The 24997-nt window shown below is 42.0% G+C and overlaps 3 protein-coding genes across 7 annotated transcripts in view; 1 reads left to right on the forward strand and 2 right to left on the reverse strand.

Moving 5' to 3' along the window:
- Positions 1–1079: 1079 nt before the first annotated feature.
- On the reverse strand, positions 1080–8583 carry bckdha (branched chain keto acid dehydrogenase E1 subunit alpha). Its single transcript, XM_077194545.1, has 8 exons — positions 8432–8583; positions 7257–7433; positions 6440–6526; positions 6236–6344; positions 4622–4783; positions 3298–3504; positions 3065–3206; positions 1080–2165 (listed from the first exon to the last, which is right to left on the reverse strand). The coding sequence occupies exons 1-8, from the start codon at positions 8543–8545 to the stop codon at positions 1823–1825; spliced, it is 1341 nt and encodes a 446-aa protein (XP_077050660.1). The 5' UTR covers positions 8546–8583; the 3' UTR covers positions 1080–1822.
- A 252-nt stretch (positions 8584–8835) lies between these two features.
- On the forward strand, positions 8836–11927 carry exosc5 (exosome component 5). The gene is made up of 6 exons (XM_077194725.1): positions 8836–8990; positions 9126–9239; positions 9824–9945; positions 11369–11509; positions 11589–11678; positions 11810–11927. Exons 1-6 carry the CDS (start codon positions 8861–8863, stop codon positions 11903–11905), a joined length of 693 nt encoding a protein of 230 aa, XP_077050840.1. The 5' UTR covers positions 8836–8860; the 3' UTR covers positions 11906–11927.
- Positions 11928–13129: 1202 nt separating this feature from the next.
- tmem91 (transmembrane protein 91) overlaps positions 13130–24997 on the reverse strand; it is a 36208-nt gene continuing 24340 nt past the window's right edge. For all 5 annotated transcript variants that reach the window (XM_077194549.1, XM_077194548.1, XM_077194547.1 and 2 more), the window contains one exon: positions 13130–17061. In XM_077194549.1, the coding sequence (XP_077050664.1) occupies positions 16906–17061 (156 nt within the window). In that variant the 3' untranslated portion in view covers positions 13130–16905. The remainder of the gene's footprint in view (positions 17062–24997) is intronic.

Raw genomic sequence — 24997 nt, forward strand, 5'->3', positions numbered from 1 at the left:
CTGTCTGTCATATAACAATCAATGCAACATTGCACAAAAACAACGTTCGTTGTTGTTAAAAAGAATTTACTTTGACAAAGAAAGTTGAACCTCTTTTGGAACAAATAAATAAATAATGTAAGTATTATGGAAATACAGCATATGCTGCATCTGTTGGTCATATTAAAGGCCCCTAAAATACCTGATTTCTCTCTGACAAGAGAAGAGAGAACTGTTACTGTAAACTGAGACAACAATGAGCATCAGAGACTCAACGCCCAAAAACAGGGAATTATTAACAACAGACGCCGTTTTAAGAATAAAATATGAATACTGCATATATTTAATTTGGTTGTCATACTATGAGAAGATCTGATGTCTAATTAAGCTCAATGTACAATCATTTACAGGAAGCAGAAATGATATTTGCTATCTTTTATATAGAAATCTGGGGGGAAATTTGCTTCAGTAATAGAAGAGCAAGAAATGTATCTAATCCCCAAAAGGTCAGTGATTACTGGAGTGATAAATGGAGGGAGCTCACAAGAACCACTATGAGCAAATTGCCTAAAAATGGGCTCTGGCAGTCTTGACCTTTGTGTGATTGTGTAATTGCTTTGAGAGCTTTATACCATGAATGTTACATACAAACAGCTTCAGCTTACCAGAATAAGATTTGGTAATATAATGATTCATGATATGATTCTCCCTATGAGTCCAAGGTACAAAGATACAATATTGTAAGATTATGATGAGTCAGGGTTCCTGTAGAGCCAGTGAGATTCTGAGTCTCTCAAAACATGTCCCTGTCATATCTCACCCATATATATACATATACACACACACATTTACAATTACAAGATAAAAATTACTAAAAAAGAAAAGTCATGTTTACTTTGCCATCCTCTGCATTTAAGTTAATGGTTCACTCAGCCCTCATCAATAATGAAAGTCTCCACAACACACTGAACATTATTAGTCTGCATAACACTTCAATCACCACCGGTTATTACATATTTAAAGCCCACTGTGGTCTCATAAGATGAGGTTACGACCATAACACAAGGCTATATACAGTAAGAACTTCACTATATGAGCAATTACATTTTATGAGCATTTTTATTGTTTAAAATACAATCCCCTAAAGTTAATCAGAATACATCTCAAAAACATCATCATGTCGTCATCATATCATGTAACAGTTAAGTGAGTCTCACACAGAAAGTTTAAGTTCATTAACAATCACAGCTAAACAGGAAGTTATTATTAACATCATCTGCAGGGGTGAGAATTAACAGCACACAAACCAGTAACATGTTGTGTATATACTTACTAACGGCTCAGTTTGGAGTGGAAAGTCTAAAGGTAATGATACACACAAAAACAAACATTTCAAAAGCATGTTACACAATCACTTTCAGTGAGTATTAGTGTTGTTTATAGAAATCAACGATGATCGTTTACAGTGATTTAGAAACCCATATTCCAAAGATACTGAATGAAGAAAACCTTAATGATGTTCTTATATCACAGGAATTACTCAAGATTTTCATGAAGAAACGATAGTGACTGGGTTGTTAACACTATGCCAATGTAATGATACTGTATTAGAACACTTGCTACATTAGGCCAGTGTGGAAGATCTTCAAGCGTTTTCCACTCCTTTTACACCATTTTCCAAGGCACAAAATGACAGAATGGAGGCCTCTAGTGGCAAATCTGGAGGATAACAATATCAGTATTTATCTAATGCAACATGAAAATGAAGAAACAGGGGGGGAAAGAGAACTCAACCAATCTGACATGTGCAAGAATTTTTCCAGTTGTGTCCACGGCCCATGGCCTATTTCTCATAGAGATCAAGTGGGTAATGCTCTTTATACTGCTGGACGTGCCGCCACATGTCCTCTTTCTGCTTGGCTATTTGAGGAGTCATCTCATCGTAGACGTCAGTGAACATCAGGTCGGGGTGGGGTTTCAGACGCCTCTCGGCTTTTTCGAAGGCCACCATGACGAGTTTGCGGGACTGCTTCCTCCAGGCGCGCTCCTCCTCCTCGTCCCACCAGCCGCGGGCCGTCATGTAGTGTCGTAGGCGAGAGATGGGGTGGTCCTGCTTGTCCCAGTAGTTCACCTCGTCGACTGAGCGGTACGCGGAGCTGTCGTCACTGGTGCTGTGATGACCGATCCTGCAGGGGGAAGAGGAAAACACAGGCGTCGCTCACTTCACAACACTGGGGATGCACTGATATTTATTTCAGTGAAAAATGAAGGATAATATGTGCAGAAACCGTGCAGAAACCTAACTGATGGAGTGTGTAGATTTTAAATTTTTGCTGTTTTTAGCGTATTCTGACTAACTTAAACACGTCTGACTGGCCATTGCGTCCACACGCTCAACAGATACGTCTGTGATTTGCTACAAAGCTCAACGCTGCAAAAACACATTGTAAATAGAAACCTTTGACGCTCTTCACACAAACACCCATGGGAGTGTTTTAAAGCAGTCCGCTATCAGCGGGAAACGGCACTGCAGAACGGCAGTATCATCACATTTAATGATCAAATCTTTGGCGGCCGGCAACATATTTCCAATGCAGAAAAATCCCTGATAACAGACCGCTCACCCTGGGATCCGTCTCTCGTATCACACTTGACTTGTGCTCTAACAGTGTACCATACAATCATCCTGGCAAGAATACGAAGAACACTATAACAAAAGTACAGTACTATTAATTAGGGCTGGGCAATATGGACTAAAAAATTTATATCTCGAAAAAGCTGTTGTAAGAAACTTGCATCAAAGCTGACACGTTTTTCCCCAAAGCAATAGGCTAGTTCTCTCCTACATATTTTATGCTGCTTCATAAAAGCCTACATTGCAAAATATTGTGTTGACAAATAGGTTCACAGTGCATCTCATAGTGTTTTCTGCTGAGTTTGCCACTCTACATACAGTAAAAATAGGGCCGACCCCTAATGGCACTGACGTATTCTCCTCCAGGTCTACACTGTGCCACACAGGCATTTACAGCTAATAGAAAATCCTGTTCCTGATATTCAGCTGATTCATGTAGATAAACTCTACCTGTAAGTCATGGCTTCAATGAGGAAGGGCTGGTTTTCAGCCACCGCTCTGCGTCGCGCCTCCTTCGTGGCGTTGTACACTGCAAAAACATCATTCCCATCTACACGGATCGACATCAGTCCATATCCTGGACCTCGAGCAGCTTTGGATGAAAATTGAGAAAAAGAAAAAAAAATGAGGCCAATGAAGTGCAGAGATTCACATGGGAGTCTGTGCCGAACACGGTTACTTACCAATACCGTCCCCTCTGTACTGCTCATTGGTCGGTGTGGAGATAGCATAACCGTTATTGCGGCAGAAGAATATGAGAGGACACTCAAGAGTGGTGGAGAAATTAAATCCAGCATGTGCGTCTCCCTCACTGGCCGCCCCCTCTCCGAAGTAGCAGATCACCACGCGGTTTGTGTTCTCCCGCTTCACTGCGTACGCCGCGCCGGCCGCTACAGCAGGAGATACAGATCAAAGTAGAGTTTAACACTACTGTTCAAAGAAAATATACTTTTATTCAGCAAAGATGCATTAATTGAGAAAAAATGAGAGTAAAGTAAAGAGTAATGGCTGCTAAAATGATTTATTAAAATGGGAAACAGTTAAATTGTAATAATAAATTCCTGGTTTTATTGGTTGACAGTGTTACTCTACCGGTGGGTCACAAGATGGTTTTGAGTGGTTCGTGGAGTGCGCAGTCAAAGAAACAACAACAAATGCAATTCTAATTATTATGAAAGATTATTTTGAAAGATGTGCATAAATGCTATTGACTCTTCTGTCAGACGCAGTTTACTGTAAGTTAAGAGTGCCTGAGAAAAACATGATTTAGTATCGGATGTCAGATGAGATTTTGTCACGGTATGTCAGTGTCATTATTTTAAAGTTTTTTATATAAATGGTTGCAAAATAACAAACTTCTCAGCTCAAGAAAATGAACTTTCCTAGTATCACTTCACTATATATACAGAGCAAATTAAATTACGTCATAGTTACTTAACGGGTACGTCGTGTGTTGGCTGACACACACCCGGAGCAGCGGGCAGCCTTGAGTGGCGCCCGGGGAGCGATTGGGGGTTAGGTGCCTTGCTCAAGGACACCTCAGACAGCCCCAGTGACCATGTTTTATTAATAGTTCATGTTAGTATTGTGTATCCCAAAATGCCACTTTATTTTAACTTTGTGCTCTTTTCTATAAAATATATGGTGGTGGCTCATTCCAACTTTATTGTATTTACAAAAACTAGTTTGAGACTGCTATTTAATAGACTTAACAGTGTTAATGATATTTTTACAATTTGTGTGTGTGTGACGTTAAGTGTGTGTACGTAAACGTACATTTTTGTGTGTCAACCATTTCGAGAAATAAATAAGCTTGGTTCAAAGTCCAAAACTTTGGGTCGTGCCATAATGACCATGGGAATCTGTGGGTCTCACAGACAAACGAGTTGAGAACCAATGACATAAGAGACTTCTTTCAAAAACATTCAAATCAGACCCCAATCTTTTGAACAATAGTGTATATAAATACTCTTGATGTTCTGCGTAACAGACATGCTCACTTCTTACCTTGGGGGATTTGAGTTGCAAGTGGTGAGGAGATGGTGACAAAATTAAGGTCTTTGCTGCCATAGTGAACTGGCATTTGTCGGCCCTTGCCAAGGTCATCTGCGTTTGCGTAGCACTGTGCCATAAACATATCCAGAGGGAAGCCTCTGTACATCAGCACACCTACAGAAATTCAGAAAAAATACAATTCAATTTAATCAAATATTACTACATACCAAAATTATGTTAAATATAATAAATAGGGCTGTGAAAAGATTAATCGCGATTAATCGCATCCAAAATAAATGTTTGTGTTTACATAATATATGTGTGTGCACTGTGTATAATGTAATAATTTTGTATATATATATATATATATATATATATATATATATAAACACACACATGCATGTTTATATTTAAGAAATATTTGCATGTATATACTGTATATATTTATATATAATTGATATTATATATATATAAATCTAAATATTTTATATATAAATAAAAAAAAAATCTTAAATGTATACATGCATGTGTGTGTATTTGTATATACAAAATAATTATACACAGTGCACACACATATATTATGTAAACACAAACTTTTATTTTGGATGCGATTAAACGCGATTATTCTTTTCACAGCCCTAATAATAAAGTAAAAATATTAACACAAAATGTATCACTTCATAAGTGTTGGGGAAAGTTACTTTTAAAAGTAATGCATTACAATACTGAGTCACTCCGCAAGTAACTAGTTGTGTTACTTAGTTACTTTTTGTGGAAAGTAATGCATTGTTACTTTTGTGTTACTATTTCACATCTGGGCTTGCTTGTTTGTTTTCAATAGCCAATAAGTTATATTTATGGCAAATATCAGGGCCCTTTCACACCACAAGTGAAATGAATAAGCCTCAGGCTGAAGGAAATGCTGAAGAAAGTTCAACATTCTTACTTCCTCATAGACATCATTGGTTAATAAAGTGTGAGTACGCTGTCTTCGCGTGTTATAGCAAATTCCTACTTCCCAACTTCTTAAGTTGTGATTACCAGCTCGTCACACTCAAGAGTTTTGTTGTCGAAAAGAACAGGAATCGTGGAGGACACCAGGTTTATTCTTGCCTATTTATTGGGAAAATGTTATTAAAATCAAAATTATGTTCATTGAGAACCAGTCACCGCGCGTTCTAGATAAGTCAGCTTGCTGACAATTCTGTTCATTTCTGTCAAATACAGGCTATTTTCACACACAATATGCTTCAAATGATTATTCATATATGTAAATATGCACTACTTTAACGACAAGCAATGAATTGTTCAGATTTAGTCTAGATCTACAATAAGATTAATGTTCACACAGCGCACACAACGCTTCTGCACTCACTCCTGACTTCTCTCAACATGAAGACAGGAGAGCCGTCAGTCAATACATGAGAAAACAAAGTAACTTGCCGTACTTGTTTGAAAAAGTAACTCAGATATTTCGTTTAGTAATGCATTACTTTACTTGTTACTTGAAAAAAGTAAAGCTGATTACATAACTCATAATAATAATTTTTTTTAAAGTGCAAGACTTATCAATGACAAAACTGGGAGAGTCACTGTACTGTATCTCCAGCTTGTAAACATCCTCACCAGCTTCTCTGTATTGTCCGAAGACCAGATCAGCAGGGTCAAGAGCTGCAGCGCTTCCAATGTGTGTGCCCTCCTCCCCGTAATTGGTCATGTAGAATGAGATTCGACCCTTCAACACAAATGCGCATTATAAATTTACAGATCTCATTTAATTTCATTTTATGATGGAGTCAGTATGACAGTAAAATCCACTGCATCACTTACCTGCCTCTGAGACTCGTAAAGAATACGATCCATTGTGTTGAGTAGTGTCATCTTCTGATAGAAATTCAAAACCATCTCTTTTGGAAGCTGAAACACAAGTAGTTCTTTGATGTATTTATTCATTTCCACACTTATGCCTGCAACAGACTGTGTGATCGGCAATCCTATGAAAATGTTACAAATCCCACTGTACGACATGGATCTGATAAACTTGTGTACGACATGTATGTAGACTGTATGATGATGACACCTATTGAATCGTAGGCTACGACGCTAGTTATTATAGAATAAACCGTCATCAGCATGAGCTAGTGCTGAACAAATAGAGCAAGATGAAGCACACTTTGGCAATTGTGGTTTTTATATGCGCTGAAATAAAGAGGAGGAAGTGAAAGAGGAGAATATGGATGGGTCATGGTGAGGGAAAAGAGAACAACTTGGCTTTTCAATCTTGCAAATGGAGCTTGAGGAAAGTAGTTTTAAGTTTTTAAGTCGCGTTTATCAATACGCCATTTCATGTTGCATTTTTATTGGCTAGTCAGTAGACAAGGTCGTAGCAGCAAACACTCTGTGAGATGATCATGATAAATTTATGACACTATCAGAAAATGATCGCAGGCAATCTTTGGTCACAAGATCGTGACAACAGCCGTATTTGAAGCTCTCTCACTGTACGTCGTAGGACCAGCGTCTAGGAGCCACGACCTCAGAAATTGCCACGATTGGCCATTTTCCATCTAATTTTTCATTTTTCAAACTTTTCAACAGTCCAAAAATCACACGTACCGGGCATTAAACAGAATAAAAGACTCCACACCTGAGGATCCTCTGATGGATTGATGATCTGGCCCTGTCTGTCCATCACTCTATAGACAGGGATTCCTGAGATCACATTGGGCTGGATAAACTCCAGATGATCTATAAACTCTGCCGAGGCTCCAGGAAACTGAGGCTTCTCCGCTGAAGTGTCAAACGGCTGCTGGCCAAGAGCTCTCTGAAGACAGACAATCAGGAGTAAAACACTAAAGTATCACAGCGTCTCTGCATTATCAGATCATCTGATCACATATTTTAACAATCGGACAAAAACTGCTGCAAAATTCTCAGCTCACTAGGCTTTTAACAGCCAGTTATGACCTTGTGAAAAGATCTTTTATTTTCCCTTTGTTTTTGGTTTAAAGGTGATAGGGGTCGTCTTTTGATTTTGATACAGCTTTAAAAACTTAAAGAAGATAAATACTGTTCATACACTCTAAAATATATGAGTAAAATAAGTAAATAAATACAGTATTTATTAAGATTAAGATTAAAAATGTATATATATATCTTGTACTTATTGTAAAGCATTGTATATATAAATATTCATAACTTATTTTAAAATCATGTATTATTGTTATTGTAATGTTGTATATTTATTTGTTCTTGTCATTTCTTCTGTATAATGCTTTAGCAATATTGTATGTAAATACAATCATGCCAATAAAATTTCAATAAAAGTATTTCAATGAAACATGGCTGGTTTGTGTTTTCCCACACACACACCCCTCAACCAGCCAATCGGCTCTCAGTGTAAATCTACAGGCTTGTGAAGGTTAAACAGTCCATTACCCACAACAACAGACACAGATCTGATCAATAGTTATAAGATTTAAAAATAAAAATAACTAGATGGCATTATTATCATCATTAAGTTACATGATCAGACGAGTCGAACGCAATTATCTTTGGTTTCTAGGTCAGCTGAGGAATACCGATCATTCGCATTAACATTATTCTAAGACTTAAACATTTTAAGCCCAGAGTTATTTATATTCTAATTCTATATATTTATATTAAGGTGCTTTGTTGTGCCATACAATCCAAATAACTCCAAATGTTTTGAGGCTCGCGCAGCTACACAGGGCTCATAACGTTACATCTGTTGGGCAACTTCTGTTGTTGAAAAAAGTCCGTTCAATAAATATGTGCGACATTCATACACTTTAAACTTACACCGACGCGGAATGACCTTTTCTGGAGAAGCGTTGTTGCCCTCAACGCTGTATTTTGACGGATTGCATGAAGTCCAATTCCGTATAATATCTTAACACTCCTGACAGCCGCCATCTTTACGTCAAGTGTGTGACGTCAAGTCTTTTCACTCCTCTAATGAAAATCCCATTCAGCCCATGAAACCACCCCCCCCCCCCCCCCCCCCACCAATACAAACATTCTACAGTTTTTTACGTTTATATCTGGGGAATTAATTTGAATGATACATTTTATTGAGAAAAAAAAATCCTAATTAAAACTAAAATTAGTCGCAGAAAAATTTCGATTAATCCGGTCTTGTTGCTGACATCGTGGTCATTACATACTTTTACAACTAGATGGCGAACGTGCGCTATGTCGTCATCATGGTGCGCGCAAAACAAGGACGTTATGAGTGCGACGAGCGGATTGTGCGTGAGGACCATGATGGAGTTAGATCAAAGTTGTTCAGTTTTAAGGGAATATGGAAGTGAGCAGAGTTTGTTATCAAGACCTGACGGCTCTTCTACTTTTGTTCAAGGTATTTACATCAGTTTTGTAACTGATTTGTTCCTTTATCGAGAGCGACTGGTTGCCTGTCAAGCCAAATAATGTCCAACAGTCGGTTTGATTCATTCATATCTGTATCGTTTTAGATTTGTAAATGTATTTTCAGGGGATACTAGTATCCTGGCTGGAGTTTATGGACCAGCTGAGGTTAAAGTCAGCAAGGAAATCTATGATCGTGCTACTGTAGAGGTTCTCATCCAGCCCAAAATGGGGCTTCCAAGTATGTTATTTCACTTAAAATATTTTGTGTCTGTACAGTATACGGTTTCACTGGTGTGTGTGTGTGTGTGTGTGTGTCAAATACTTTGATTGTATTTGTGATTCAATATTTACTATGCAGTTTCCAAATATTATTCCATATCAGGCAATAAGTGCAGCCATTCCAAAATTATATAACCGTAGGAACTCTAGACAATATCCAAACACATCAATTATTATACCTAATGAGGGGCATTTTGTTTCTTACTCAAGAAACCATTTCAGTCAGCTACACGTCACACAATAGCGATCAAAACTTCCACTTTATGCAGACTTTAAAAATAAATTACTTCCTTATGAAAAACACTTATTTATAAAGGTTTTGCCAAGAAATTGTTTGAACATTTTTGCAAATGTAATAATCGTTTAGACTTTAATTGCATTACTAACAATCATGTTAATGTTATTGTTTAATAATAAATGGCTTGCCTTTCATATCAGTAATGACATTATTGAAACAGCCCTTCTGTCCAGACTCCTGCATTGCCTGTTCTCACCGCTAGGTGTCAGTCTGATACAGCGTTTCTCCTCATGTTGTTCCTTCAGGTGTCCGAGAGCGCGCGCGAGAGCAGTGTGTGCGCGAGACCTGCGAGGCGGCTCTTCTGTTGACGCTTCATCCTCGCTCTTCTCTCACTGTCATCCTGCAGGTCGTCCACGATGATGGCTCTGTATCCTGAACTCCTGCCAAACTAGCTCTAATGCATGTTCAATTACATCTTGGACTGTACTAAAGCATAGAAATGCCATATGTTTAAAGAGATGTAGGAAACATGCTAAGTAGTCTGAAAAACAATGCTACAGCCAGTTATACTACTTTTAAATGTTTGCCGGGATATCTGTTTTTGTTTTGGTCGGTCATCTGGGGACTTTTTTCGAGTACTGTGAATTCAGACATACTACTTTTGTCACATACTGTTTTTCACCTACTATATAATAGTCTAGTAGGGTAGTATGTGATTTCAGATGCAGCCAATTACTTTGAATTTTGGACTGCAGGACCCAGTTAAACTGCTAGATGTCAATATTACATACTGCACCTTTAATATTATATGAGCATTTTTAATTACTGTTGTAGAGAGCCGTTTGTTTTTAATGCTTACTGGTTATTTCATGAATCATTCAAGAGTCTGTTGTACATGGTATAATTTGTTAAAAGCTGGCTTTGGGGTAATCAAAACAAGATTTTGTTTTAAAGAAATTAATACTTTTATTCAGTAAAGATGCATTAAATTCATGAAATGTGGCAGCAAAGACATTTATAATGTTACAAAATATGTTCTTTTGAACTTTCTATTCATCAAACAATCCTGAAAAAGGGTATAACGATAAATATTAAGCAGCACAACTGTTTTCTTCATTGATCATAATCGTAAATGTTTCTCGAGTGGCAAATCAGCATATTAGAATGATTTCTGAAGGATCATGTGACACTGAAGACTGGAGTAATGATGCTGAAAATTCAACTTTGATCACAGGAACAAATTATTTTTCAAAATACATTGAAATGAACAGTTATTTTAAATTATAATATTAATGTATTTTTGATCAAATAAATGCAGCCTTGGTGAGCATAAAAAAAAATCTTTGTGTAACCCCCCTTCACCTGGGTCTCACTCGACCCGCTCCGAGCGGGCCTCAAACCCGGGTGTCCGGCATGAGAGTCAGGCACTCTAACAAGGAGGCTAAAGACTGCAGCCTCTAGCATCTGTCGCCAGAGCGTCTATTGAGATCAGAGGAGTGAGGTTTACTCGCACAGCAACTACTAGCTGGCCTCCGTTACACTCACCCCCCTAAACCTCACTCCCATCCGGGTCACGTCACCAATGTAACCCCCCTTCACCCGGGTCCCACTCGACCCGCTCCGAGCGGGCCTCGAACCCGGGTCTCCGGCAGGAGAGTCAGGCACTCTAACAAGGAGGCTAAAGACTGCAGCCTCTAGCATCTGTCGCCAGAGCGTCTATTGCGATCAGAGGAGTGAGGTTTACTCGCACAGCAACTACTAGCTGGCCTCCGTTACATTTGCAACCTCAGACTTTTGAGCAGTAGTGTACATGTCATTCACACGGTGTCCCACCCTTATCTACGTGTCAGCTGCTGTCGTGCTGCCTGAACGCTGCCTGTATGGCTCTAATGGATGCAGGGCTTCCCATGAGCCTCCTGTTTTGTGGCGTGACCTGCGCTATTAGCAAAGAGGGCCAGATAATCACAGACCCCTCGGCTCAGCAGGAGAAGGTACACTGCACTTCCGTCACAAACCATATCGCACAAGTGAAGCTCTTGATCCGTGTCTCTCTTATGTTTTCTTTTCCAGGAAAGTCGAGCGTTGTTAACGTTTGCTATTGATAGCGTCGAGCGCAGTGTTTTGATGTCATCAACTTCAGGCTCTTTTTCAGTCCACGAGGTGAGCTCGGATCCAGCGGTTCTTGCATGTGATTCATTGCTCTGTTTGTGCTGATGATACGTGTGTGTGTTTCATAACATGCTCGAATTCTCTACAAGGCAATGACATAAGTGTGTTTTCTTCCTACACAGCTGCAGCAGTGCATCGCAGTCAGTCAAAAGGCTTCTGAACAAATCTTCCAGTTTTATAGGGATTCTGTCAAACGGCGATATTCAAAAATACAATAAAACATCATTGTTAGGATTTTTACTTTGAGTTTTGCATTGTCATTTCTTCACTTATTTTCACTAAATATGATATAATAAACTGTCCTATGTATAAGGGCTCCCGCCTAATAGTCGAGTAAACATTAGTCACTGAGAAGAGGCTTATTATAATATCTTATGAAAGCTATTTAGAAGAATATTGGTAGTAAAAATGTAGCCGTCGACATTTCTATAGTAGGAAAAAAATACTGTGGAAGTCAGAGGCTACAGTCTGGTTCCCAACATTCTTCAAAATATATTTTTTTGTGTTCAACAGAAAACCTTTGAACAGGATAAAGATGTCCAAATGTTTCTTATTTTGTTTACATATAAAAAAAAATCTTTAGTACTGCCCTTCAGAAGCAACAGAAGATACTTGCATGTTTCCCAGAAGACAAATGCTCTTCTACTACCTTCAATCTTCACATTCAAAAAGGACAAGTCATTTTTATAAATTCAGCTAAAAATAACATGCATTTTGTACGATCCCTCTTATTTTGTTAAAATGGTTCACAGATGCTGCAAGGGGTTCACAAACTTTCAAGCACCACTGTATGTATGTATATGTGTCTATTTATATATATAATTTTTGTTTTTTTTTATATTGTACTAAAACTGGATGATTTTCTGACTCCGTTATCATTGCATATGCATAATATATGAGCGTGTTATGACCCAGCCACATGCTTTCACCCATAAAGATTTATGGATCAATTTGTTGACTCCAAGACGCTATTTTTAAAATTTCTGGCTTGTATTTTCTAGCTCATACCATATTAATTTGCATAATTTATATTTGGTGCCATAGTGAAAAACAGGTTTTTTTATGCACAGCTAATTACTAAAAAAAAAAAAAAAAATTGCTACCCAGCTGTTGTAGTTTCTGTCCTGAAATAGCTACTAAATAGCTGGAAGTCTAAAAAAAAAAAATTTAAGTAAAATAGACCATAATGCTGCTTTTATTGTGTAACTCAAATCACGTTTGAACTTAAAATAGCAATTTAAGCCTTGGGAACCATAGCTTTCAAAAAGTGATAGAGGCTTTCATTAAACTGTAAGCTGGGTCAGTGAGAAAATCATGTCACAGTATATTAATATGCATTATCATTAATTGCTGTTCACCGCAGTTGTGTTTGATGTTTCATTTAGTTTCTTCAGAGATGTGAATGGTAATGCAATCAAAAACTTTCCAAAGGCAAATCCAAATTAAATTTTCAATCAAGTGCATTTATTTGTTCATTACAGGTACCAGGGAAATATACATACACATATACACGAGATGAATGTAGAGGAGGAGTAAAATAATGACTTGTGTTGCTCTCAGATGTCTCGCGTGGATTACTGATAACTGACTGGAGGCGCTGTGCTATCGCTCCTCTCCTCCGCTCGATGGGGCAGCTTGTTGTAAAAGTAGTACATCATTTCCTACCATGATATGACCTAATTTCTCACTGCGGGAGCTTGAAGGGCACATGCCAGGGCAGTTTGTGCTGACTGCTGTTTTGTGGCTTTAATCTTTTGGAGCAGGGCACATTTCAATCTTTAATGCCTGATACACATTGTACGGTTTTGGACAGTCCCAGGCGAAAGATGACCAATCATGGCGACTTCTGTGGTCGTGGCTCCTAAACACTGGTCCTACGTCATACAAGCCTAGTCAATAACGATAATGCAACATGAAATCGAAAAACTACTTTTTTTTCCATATTCTCCTCTTTCACTTCCTCCTCTTTATTTCAGCGCATATAAAAACCACAATTGCCAAAGTGTGATTCATCTTGCTCTATTTGTTCAGCACTAGCTCATGCTGATGACGGTTTATTCTTCTATTATAACTAGCGTCGTAGCCTACGATTCAATAGGTGTCATCATCATACAGTCTACATACATGTCGTACACAAGTTTATCAGATCCATGTCTTACAGTGTGATTTGTAATGATCTTATAGGATTGCTGAAATCGTACAGTCTGTAGCAGACATTAATAGTGTTGTTTTCTGATTGTATTATTATCCACTTGACATTTGAATGTCGACTTTCGTTATGATGTACACGACCGTTCAAAAGTTTGGGGTTGATTTTGTACAAAAAACAACAACAACAAAAAAAACACTTTCTTACCCCAGCAGACTTTTAAACGATAGTGTATATCTGGCGTTTATATATTGTCAAGTTTAGGGAATCTATAGTTGCATTTGTATAGTGATACTAAATCAGTCTAGATAGATCTATCACCAGTCAAATGAATAACTAGGGTTACAAAGATAAATATCCTGCTGAAAATGGGAGTGCCATTAATTGTGTATGAATGCAGGTGGATTTGAAAGTATGAGAAATGTGATGTAATGTGTTTTATACTTCGTATTAAAGCGCTTCAGTCGAAGCTTCGTTTGGCACTGCTCATCACTTACCTTTAGGGTTATCAGGGTGAAATGCAGACCCACATAAGAGATTGAAGTATTAGTTGAGTGCTACAACAAAATAAAGAGTGCCCATGCAGACTTACTGTGGTAGAAATGTCACCAACTCCAGTTTTGAGCTTCCTATATCCCAGAATCCCCTTTTAACCAAGTGGATTTCATGACCTCAAGTGCATGTTAATGATTCAAGTTAATGACTGCCGAGACTGGAAAATACCCTTTAGTTCACATCTACAAAACATACATGTTATATGCTTAGCTGAGTATGAATATAAATCATTTAAAGATGTTCTCATACCTGCAAACTCGTCGCCTTTGGGTGAAACTCTTTATATGAATGTGTTTCTGAAGGAAACCGACTGTCTTCACAAAACGTTTGATGACATTTTCTTTTTGTGCGACCTTCGTACAATACTTACTACAGTGATGTTAATTCACCTTATTTTTAATGTAAAAGCCATTTGTAATTCGAATGTTACCTACAGTTATCTTTAGCTGTACAAAAACCATCTGTTATGCTAATGCATTACTAAGTAATTCATTACTGTAATTTAATAACTTTTCCCTGGTAAATTATTCTTAATTGTTCTTTAATTCAATGAGTTATTTACTGATGTAATTGCAGTAAATACTGTATAGACTATAGAACAATTCTATATAAAACAATAGTGGATTTAACATCAAAATGTAACGTCTAATGTTAAAATGTATGCTTTTAATGTAACCTTGTTTGTTAATCTGTCCGAGGTTAATATGGGATTTAAAAAGTAATAAGTAATCCAATACGTTTTAGAGAGATTAATTACACTGTTTAAGATGTAACTAATTAATTAATTTTTTAACTACTTACCCAGAACTGGTTATGCGGCTTGATTTTAAAAACCTGCTTTTTTTTTTTTTTTGAATATTACTTTCATTTATTATTGTAACCATGGACACATTGGTCTATAGTGCAAATAGTTTAACCGTTTTCTGTACTTTATTGTTCTTCTAGTTATTTACCTATAGCAGCTAATGAATCTGAAGTCTCGCACATTCACAGAAAATACATTAGTTCTGTGTTGCAAAATAAGGTATTTCTGCTTTTCCATAAGTGCCACCTACTGGCAGGGAGTGAATTTCATTTTCATACAGCATGTATTAATATAAAGCTCAGTAAATCCTAATTTCAATCTTAGTATCACATACATAATCACTTAACTCATCAGAAACATATTATTTTATGTGTTTAAATCTTTGCTTTTTCGGTAGTTATCGTAGACATTAGTGTTGTTTCAAACAACTGTGCAACCAAAACAACACGTAGTTCTATTCTATTATGATAATTTTACGAAATGATTTCAACTGCTTACTCCTGGTTTGTTCCCTTGTTTGCCGGTCCAGAGTTTGCAGGTGTGGTTTAGCTGAATCATAAATGTCTACATATGGATGTGTTGTGAGGTAAAAAAAATGGAGAGTCTACATTTATCAAGCTATGATTATTCCTACAGGAGAAGGTTCATCAGTGAACAGTCTTCAGAAACTTTTCAATTTCATTTTCTTTTCGTCCTGCCTGCGTAAACACTGTGGTGTTTATAAGCGCAGCTCTGCAGTGTGTACAGGGGTAACCGCTGTATTTCTGCTTTTCCACAAGAGCTACGCACTGTCAGAGACTGACTTTGCATTTTCATTTAGCCATTCTGCAATTTTTGTTCAGACCAATTGTATAGAAAACACATGATTGTTTAGAAATCACTGATTCATCACCTTTTTCGCCGGTCCAGAGTTTGCAGGTATGGTTTAGCTGAGTCAAATGAAGTGTCTCCACACAGTTTTGTTGGTAGGTAGACAAATGGAGAGTCTTTTATCAAGCTATGAATAGAATCTTCTCATAACAGCATGACTCAGTGGAATCTGCAGTATATATGTGTGTATTTACCCCATCGCATTTGAACTGTTGCCTGCGCATCCTCATATTTGCAGAATCTGTCTGAACTTGAACTTGTTTTCTATCTAACAATTTCCAGCTGAGTTCTGAAGTCATTTACTGCGGTGTTTTCACAGCTTGGAGAGTGGTTCAATTACCATCTTTAGAGCTCAGACAGAAAATGACCTGGTTTTCTCGAGTCATGTGCCTCAGAGGGCAAGTCCTGCTGTTTCACAGCCGAGTCCGTTGTGATCTCCGGATCTCGCTGTCCTTGTCGAGTTCCCTTTCTAACAAACCCGCAGGCCTCAGTCCCTCCCTCCCCTGACAACTTATACACAAGTGTCAAGATCGCAGGTCTCTCTTTCAGTTTTTTCCCCGACCCAAATACAAAGATTTCAGCTAAATCTACCCTCTCTCCAAATGTAGCGACTTGATTTTTTTCCTAATCTAATGAACACTGTTAGGATCTGAATCATCTCCATGTTCTATGAGACTCTAATATGACCACGGTGAAGTTGCAGAAAGGCGCCGTCTCTGCTGAACGGATGTACTTATTACAGATGAATAGATGAATGCAAGTATGTAAAGAGCAGCGGTCTGTGTGAGGAGGAATCAGCGAGGTGTGTTTCTGGAAGATTCGAGAGAGGATACCAGTCTTTACGGTGGTTTCCCGGACAGATAGGAGATCAGGGCAGCGATGGCACAGACGTAAGTGATGATGCCGAAGACGATGGACAGGACGGAGAGCCACAGAGCCTGTCGAGATGCTGCGCTGGCACCTTGGAAATCTCCTTGTGCTGAAGCTTTGTTTGTCTGGAGTGGAGGAGATAAACAGCAGCATTAATCATAATGAATGATGGACGTCCCTTTGCTCTCTCCAGGTTGTTTACCGTATGATTGAAATGCATGCCTGTTTTCTGTCATTACACTATCCTTTCTTTTATTCGTTTCTCTTCTCCATTCACCTTTGATCCCCTTATTTTAGACAACGCCCTGTGCGCTATTGGAAATCAATCACCAGAGGTCTCTCATTATGACACTAATTAAAGTCTGAATGAAATCATTGATCAGTCTTGTCGGCTATGAGGGCTGAACGTCTGGAGTGCCGCCTCCATTGAAAAGGTGCTTGAACAGAACAATAAAAGTTGCATTAAGTGGTTTATTAATCCTAAAAAACACCTTTCGCAAAGATGATCATTCAGGGGTGCGTTTTCCGTACAATGACGCAACTCGCTGCTCAACTACCATAGTACGATGCATTGTTGAAGAAATCAACTAGCTAGTAACGACTGTTTCCTGAAACCGTTTTGTCGCAAATTCGTCATCCAACCATGTTGGTTAATGATGTCACGCACGTGACTTATTTTAATGAATCTGTTTGAGATTGAATTAATGCTAGATTTTTTGCTATAAATTACAAACATCTGAGGACTAATTCTCATTTTTCTCTGTTATTTTTCTTTATTTCTTGATTCAATCATAGGCTCGTTCTTCCGTACTAGAGCACATTCGCACATGCGCAGTCTTTAAAAACGGTTAAATCTCTTGACAAACTAAAAGACGTATAAATGACATTTGTATATATTCTAAATAATAGACATAGATTGTACTGAATGTCAGCTATTTTGCTCAAGACAAGGATTTATTAAATCCAAATGTCATGCAAATGAACTCTGCTTCTAACCACTGGTCGAGAGCTGTCGTTCCAAACACACAACTTTGCGATGCTGTTTGCGAATGTTCGTTAGAACGATGGTTTCGGGAAACACTGACTCGTTGAACTAAGCTGAAAACAAAAATCGTTGAGCTTTTGAGTTTTGTATGTGATATACATCAGGGGCCGTATTCACAAAGAATTTTAAGGCTAAAAGTAGCTCCTAACTGGCGAATTTAGGAGGAACTCCTAAAAATAATGGGCGTGCCACTCATAACTTTAGGACTCCTAATTTTTTTCACTAAGAGTAATTCACGAAGCATTTTAGCCCTAAAAGTAGCACCTAAGTCTGGGACAGCTTAAAAGAAGTCGAGAGGACTCCTAACTCACTAAGACCTATTCACAAAGGATCTTAAAATCTCGCAGTCGTCCGGGGTTCGCGACACAAGCGGGAATGCTGCATTGATCTGCAAACAAATCCTCTCCCATGTCTCACGCGTAGTTTTGCTTGATATCCCAGTGTCGAATTTCCCTTTTAATATGTTTTTTTTTTTTTTTTAGCACCAACTGGGCCAGCAGTAACTGATCCTGCGTCCAGTTGGGCTTTCTTTTCCGTTTTGGCGAGTTCATAATCCACCGTCATTCAACTATTACATTACTTCAATAGGAGCAACATTTCCTTGCTTTAAGTAGCCTAGTCTATTTAGGCTATGACAGCTTGTTTCCGCCACAGAATGAAAAATAAAAAGGTAATTGCGACTTTTTATCTCACAATTGCGACTTCCTATATCTCGCAATTGCGACTTTATTTCTCACAATTCTGACTTCATATCTCGATAAAAGTTGCAATTATTTATTTTTATTTTTATTCAGTGGCGGAAACAAGCTTCCATAGGCCTACTAATAGGATGTCAATTAACCAAGCAAGTGTTAATGCAAGTGTCGTTTTTTATTATTGGGCAAGTGGCGGTTTCATTAGGGTATTAGGCTACCTTGATTTAATTTAATTGAATTCACCACTTTTCTCTCTCTCTCTCTCTGCCTTTTTAGAATTACACTTCACTGGGGCCTGCACAAACATGTCATTATATATGCATTTCGATGACATTACTATTATTATTTTGTGTAGGACACAGACATATTTAGATGACGTAATTCCATGATTTGTTGCGTCTGTGTTATGTTCCGCATGATGGCCCTGTCATCTAACAACCAATCACCGTGATCATTGCGAGGAAACTCGTGCATGAGAATTGACGTCATCCATAGCAACGGAGACTCACTCTTAGTTTAGGAGTTGTCATTTTTCCTTACTAAGAGTAGGTCTGAAAGGCGTTGTGAATAACTTTTAAGAGAAAACTCCTAGCTAAAATATTTTAGTGTGATTTAGGAGTACTCCTAGTGGTAAAATAAAATTCTTTGTGAATACGGCCCCAGGTGTTCCGCAAATGGTCTGTGATTGGTCCGTTAGAGTAATGCCTGAGGATGAGACAAGAAAGCTGAATAACACAAGTGCCTTGTTTTAGTCTTACGTGTGCCACTTTGATTCGCTGGTGGCTTAATCCTGCAAATCTCAGTGTTATCCTGCCTAAACCCTCAGGTGTAATTCCATAATGTCCACACTCACTCCCAAAAGAGAACTAGCCCTGAGCTTTCTGCTAATCTCTGCCACTTTCAGGCCATTTGCCCTTTAGACACAGAACAATGAACAAGTCTGTCTGTCAGTGCATCTTTATATCGATCTGCCTAATTATCTATAACTATAACTAACTAAAGGCTCTGATACTCTCACGGCGAAGTTCTTTTTTCATTCTTTGCTTTGGGGCAAAAAGAAGTTTGAAATATGTAGTCGCGATATACTATTAGCAAACATCCTGACGTCACCCACACTGCTGAGAGCGACATTTAGATGAATATGTTAATATGTGCTGCGCACTTTCCTCACAATAACAAAACAACCACACAACAAAAGTGGCAGTGATGAGAAAACAGCAGTTTAGAAAGTATCTGATAGTAGCGATGTGGATCTTTGCACAAGCTCTGAAATTCAGCACTCCAGCAGTCACGTCACGGTTATTTATATACAACTTTATACAATACACTGCTTAAAAGCAAGCATCTTTATTAAACATGAAAAACAAAAGAAAACAATTACGATAAAATGGCTTAAAAAGGAGTAGCCAAACCAAGCTGAATGACTAACAATTTTAAGAAATATTTACACTATGGAAAAAAAAAGACATATTCGTTGAGATTCAGAGGAAACTTTTTATTGAAAGATGGCCACCACTAATGACAGTGATGGAGGACCATTAGAACTAACGTCTCGGTTACGTATGTAACCCTCGTTCCCTGAGTAGGGAACGGAGACGTTACGTCGGATGACGACGAAATGGGGGTTTCGCTTAGAACACCTATCGACTTCGAGTATTACAAAACGAGCCAATGGCGATGAAATGCCATGGGTCTGCGGAATTTGCATAGCGTATCTCCGCCCCACCGCGTGGGTATAAAGGAGGACGCCGGCAACATGCAGGTATGTCTTCGCTGAGGAGCCGAGACTGAACTCAGGCGTCTGCCCAGCGGTACAGCGGAAGTGGCAGGGAGACGTAACGTCTCCGTTCCCTACTCAGGGAACGAGGGTTACATACGTAACCGAGACGTTCCCTTTCGTAGTCACTCCAAGTTACGTCGGATGACAACGAAATGGGGGTCCCCGTGAAATCACGCCACCTTCACAGCTGTCTTCCAGTGCCCTGCGAAAGTCTGATCCCCCTGTTGTGATACTGGCACAGACGAAGGAGTCCTACTTAACACAGGAATACCAAGGTACACTGGGAAGCATATCTCAGAGGAGATATGCCGCAGCATGCCTACCCGTAGGGAGGACTTAAGATACACATATGGCCGGAGGTCAACAGTGCAGGAGGAACTCAGGGCTTCAAAGAGGAAGGCTCACCTGAGGAATAATCGCACGTATCCAGTCCGTGGAGTGGAATGGCGAGCAAGCGAAGACACCTGAGCGGGTCCAGCACGAGAGGACACAGGCTCCACTTGGAGATTAGAGAATCTGGCGAATGTGTTGGGTGTCGCCCAGCCTGCAGCTCTACAAATGTCTGCCAGCGAGGCGCCATGTGCTAGAGCCCAAGAGGAAGCCACACTCCGAGTGGAGTGGGCTGTCACACCAAGGGGGCACGGTCGGCCTTGCTGTTGGTAAGCCAAAGCAATGGCGTCCACTATCCAGTGAGACAACCTCTGCTTTGAGAGAGCCTTTCCCTTCAGTCTCCCACCATAACAGACAAAGAGCTGGTCTGAGGTCCTGAAACACTGCGTTCTGTCTACATAAGCGCGGAGAGCGCGTACTGGACAGAGCAGTGCCAAGGCTGGGTCTGCCTCCTCCCGGGGCAGCGCTTGCAGGTCCACCACCTGGTCCCGGAAGGGAGTGGTGGGAACCTTGGGCACATATCCAGGCCGGGGTCTCAGGATCACGTGAGAGTGACCGGGCCCGAATTCCAAGCACGCTTCGTCAACGGAGAATGCGTGCAGGTCCCCTACCCTCTTGATGGAGGCCAATGCAACCAGAAGCGCTGTCTTCATAGACAGGAACTTAAGCTCAACTGGTTGCAGAGGCTCAAAGGGAGCCCTCTGCAGGGCATTTAAGACCACTGAGAGGTCCCAAGAGGGAACGAGAGGAGGGCGAGGAGGATTCAGTCTCCTCGCTCCTCTCAGGAACCTGACGATCAGGTCGTGCTTCCCCAGAGACTTACCTTGAACTGCTTCGTGATATGCGGCGATAGCGGCCACATACACCTTCAGGGTGGAGGGAGACAGCCTTCGCTCCAACCCATCTTGCAGGAAGGAAAGCACGACAGAGATCGAGCATCTCCTGGGGTCTTCTCGACGAGAAGAGCACCAGTTGACGAAGAGGTTCCACTTCAACGCATAGACATGTCTCGTGGACGATGCTTTAGCGGAAGTGATGGTAGCCGCCACCGCTGGTGGCAGGGTACTCAAACCTGCCTCGTCCCGTCCAGGAGCCACACGTGGAGCCTCCAGAGATCGGGTCGAGGGTGCCAAAGGGTGCCCGTCTCTGAGAAAGGAGATCCTTCCTCAGAGGAATTGGCCAAGGAGGTGCTGTCGCGAGGAGTACCAGTTCGGAGAACCAGGTCCGGGTGGGCCAATACGGCGCAACCAGAATGAGCTGCTCCTCGTCCTCCTTGATCTTGCACAAGGTCTGTGCGAGAAGGCTCACTGGGGGAAACGCATATTTGCGTAGGCCCCGCGGCCAGCTGTGCGCCAGTGCATCCGTGCCGAGAGAGCCCTCAGTCAGGGAATAGAACAGGGCGCAATGGGTCGAGTCGTGAGAGGCAAACAGATCTATCTGTGCGTCCCCGAACTGGTCCCAAATCAGCTGAACCGACTGGGGATGGAGTCTCCATTCGCCGGAGATGGGCCGAAACCGTGACAGCTCGTCGGCTGCAAAGTTCCGATCTCCCGGAATGTAGATAGCACGAAGGGACCTCAGGTGCTTCTGACTCCATAAGAGGAGGTGGCGTGCGAGTTGCGACATACGGCGGGAGCGTAGACCACCCTGACGGTTGATGTACGCTACAGTCGCGGTATTGTCTGAACGGACTAGTACGTGTTGACCCCTGAGCAACGTGAGGAAACGGTGCAGGGCAAGGCGTACTGCCAGCAACTCGAGGCAATTGACAAGCAGAAGGCGCTGGGGTCCTGTCCAGGAGCCCGCGGCAGCATGTCCGTTGCACATGGCGCCTCAGCCCGTGGAAGAGGCATCTGTGGAGACAACAACATGCCTGGAAACTCGTTCTAGGGGAACACCGGCCCGTAGAAACTGAGGTTCCACCACGGGGTGAAGGTCTGACGACAGGTCGGAGTTACTGTAACTCGGAGCGTGCCATGATGCCATGCCCACCTCGGGACTCGATCGCGAAGCCACAGCTGAAGCGGTCTCATATGAAGCAATCCGAGCGGCGTTGCCGCAGCTGCAGATGCCATATGCCCCAGGAGCCTCTGAAACAATTTCAGTGGGACCGCACTCTTGTTTAATGGCTGAGTGGAGAAGGCGACCAAGTCCATGCCGAGAAAAGAGCTCCCCTGCACGGGGCAAAGTTTACTCCTTTCCCAGTTGACCCGAAGGCCCAGACGAGCTAGGTGCCGGAGCACTGGGTCCCTGTATTCACAAACCTGGTCTCAGGAGTGAGCTTAAGACAGCCAGTCACCGAGATAGTTCAGGATGCGAACCCCGTGTTCCCATGGAGGAACAAGGGCTGCCTCAACAACCTTGTGAAGGCGCGAGGAGACAGGGCTAGCCCGAATGGGAGAACAGCGTACTGACATGCGCGCGCCCTGACAGCAGAACGTAGGTACGGTCTGAGTCGAAGGAGAACGGAGACATAAGAGTAGGCGTCCTTCAGGTCGATCGCTGCAAACCAATCCTGTGGCCGCACACATCCATAAATGCGTTTGGCCAGGAGCATCTTGAACGGCAGCCTGAGAAGGGAGCGGTTCAGATGCATAGGTCCAGGATTGGCCGTAACCCACCAGACTTCTCCGGGACAATGAGGTAGGGACTGTTAACCCGGACCTCATCTCGGCTGGAGGGACAGTCTCAATCGCACCCTTCGCCAGTAGGGAGCAACCTCCGCTCTCATGATAGGGGCATAGCCACCGACGAAAGTGGAGCGGACTCCCGTGAAGCCGGGAGGAGACCGTGCGAACTGAATCGCATAGCCGAGCCGATGGTTCGCACGACCCAGCGGAACAGATAGGGAGCTCTAGTGCAGGCTCCCAACTGTGCCAGCGGAGTGAAGAACCACAGACGTCCCCCCGGTGGTGCAGCGAAGCGGAAATGACCAGCCCAGACGAGGGCGGCATAGCGGCCCGGTGTGGGGGCAAGGTCATAACCGCACCCTGACAGAGGAGGCCAGGGAAGGACCAGCGTTCCACGGGGGCCTGCTCTGTCAGGGGTCTGGCGACAGAGGGGGACAGGGGCGAAACGGTCCGTGGACGGCACGCCGTGTCAACCACCTCTGGGGCAGAGGGGGAAGAGGAGAGCACGGCTTGTGGGCGGTGCTCTGTGTCGTCCGAGAACTCTGTATGCTCAGAGAGGAGAGAGTCAGTTCTTCCTGAATAAGGATTCTTCCCCAGCCCTCCACCGGGGAAAGGAGTGGCCCTGCTACCAACTCCTGGAAAGAACTGAGTCTCATCTCTGAGCAGCCCATCTCAAAAGTGCCGCTTAACCCGGCGTTTAGCGGGGTGCGGGGCTGGAGAGGGCTGTGGCATCCCCCTACGGTCTTCCAGAGCCAGGCCCGGGTGAACGGGCGGGGTTGGAACCGTGGGAGGGAGCCTTCGGCGGTGGGCAGACTGAGGGATCTGAGCGGACGGCGGGGCCGTCGGGCAGAATAACCTCAATCTGCTCACGGGCGGTTGAGAACTGTGGGCAGAAGCACTCAACCGCACCGCCGAAGAGGCCGACCTGGGAGATGGGGGTGTCGAGCAGACGGGTCCGCCCGACATCTTGCACATCAGACCGGTCAGCCCCAAACTGGTGAACATCACCTGACTCTGAGAGCGTACGGCCACTTTCGTCGCTCGGAGAGCAAGGTCAGTGGCGGCGCGCAGCTCACTGAAGAGCCTCGGGTCAGTCCCGCCCTCCTGCATGTCCATGAGCGTCTGGGTCAGGTAGACCAGCAGAACGGTCATGGGATGCAGTGAGGCAGCTGCCTGTCCTGTGGCACTATAGGATTTCGCCACAGATTACTGTGACGAAAAGAACTACAGGCTTGGACGGGTGCTTAGGATTGCGCCGGGAAGCACTCTGAGGACACAGTAGCATGGCAACAGAGCGTTCAACCGGGGGAACCCCAGTGTACCCATGGGCAGCGGCCCCTGAGGGGAGGAAAGGCGGATGAGACCAACGAGAGGACCCGTGAACTCATCATGCACGTCCGGGAGGAAAGATATTGGGGTTTGCCGTGGACGCGTCGGCGGCCTCACCCAAAAACCAATCGTCCCGGGAAAGCATGGCCATCATCTCCGGATCAGACTCAGGCACAGCCGTATGCACACCAA

This window comes from Siphateles boraxobius, unplaced genomic scaffold (assembly GCF_051911475.1).
Source record: "Siphateles boraxobius isolate OS27281-9 unplaced genomic scaffold, OSU_SipBor_1 32, whole genome shotgun sequence".
In the NCBI taxonomy this organism is placed as follows: Eukaryota; Metazoa; Chordata; class Actinopteri; order Cypriniformes; family Leuciscidae; genus Siphateles; species Siphateles boraxobius.

Coding starts and splice junctions, on each gene's coding strand:
- exosc5 (XM_077194725.1), top strand. CDS start 8,861: ATGAGTGCGACGAGCGGATTGTGCGTGAGGACCATGATGGAGTTAGAT. Junction 9,240..9,823: donor GCCCAAAATGGGGCTTCCAA/GTATGTTATTTC, acceptor TTGTTCCTTCAG/GTGTCCGAGAGCGCGCGCGA. Junction 11,510..11,588: donor CCTCGGCTCAGCAGGAGAAG/GTACACTGCACT, acceptor TTTCTTTTCCAG/GAAAGTCGAGCGTTGTTAAC.
- bckdha (XM_077194545.1), bottom strand. CDS start 8,545: ATGGCGGCTGTCAGGAGTGTTAAGATATTATACGGAATTGGACTTCAT. Junction 4,784..6,235: donor CGGACAATACAGAGAAGCTG/GTGAGGATGTTT, acceptor GAATTTCTGTAG/GTGTGCTGATGTACAGAGGC. Junction 3,505..4,621: donor TGCAACTCAAATCCCCCAAG/GTAAGAAGTGAG, acceptor CTCCTGCTGTAG/CGGCCGGCGCGGCGTACGCA.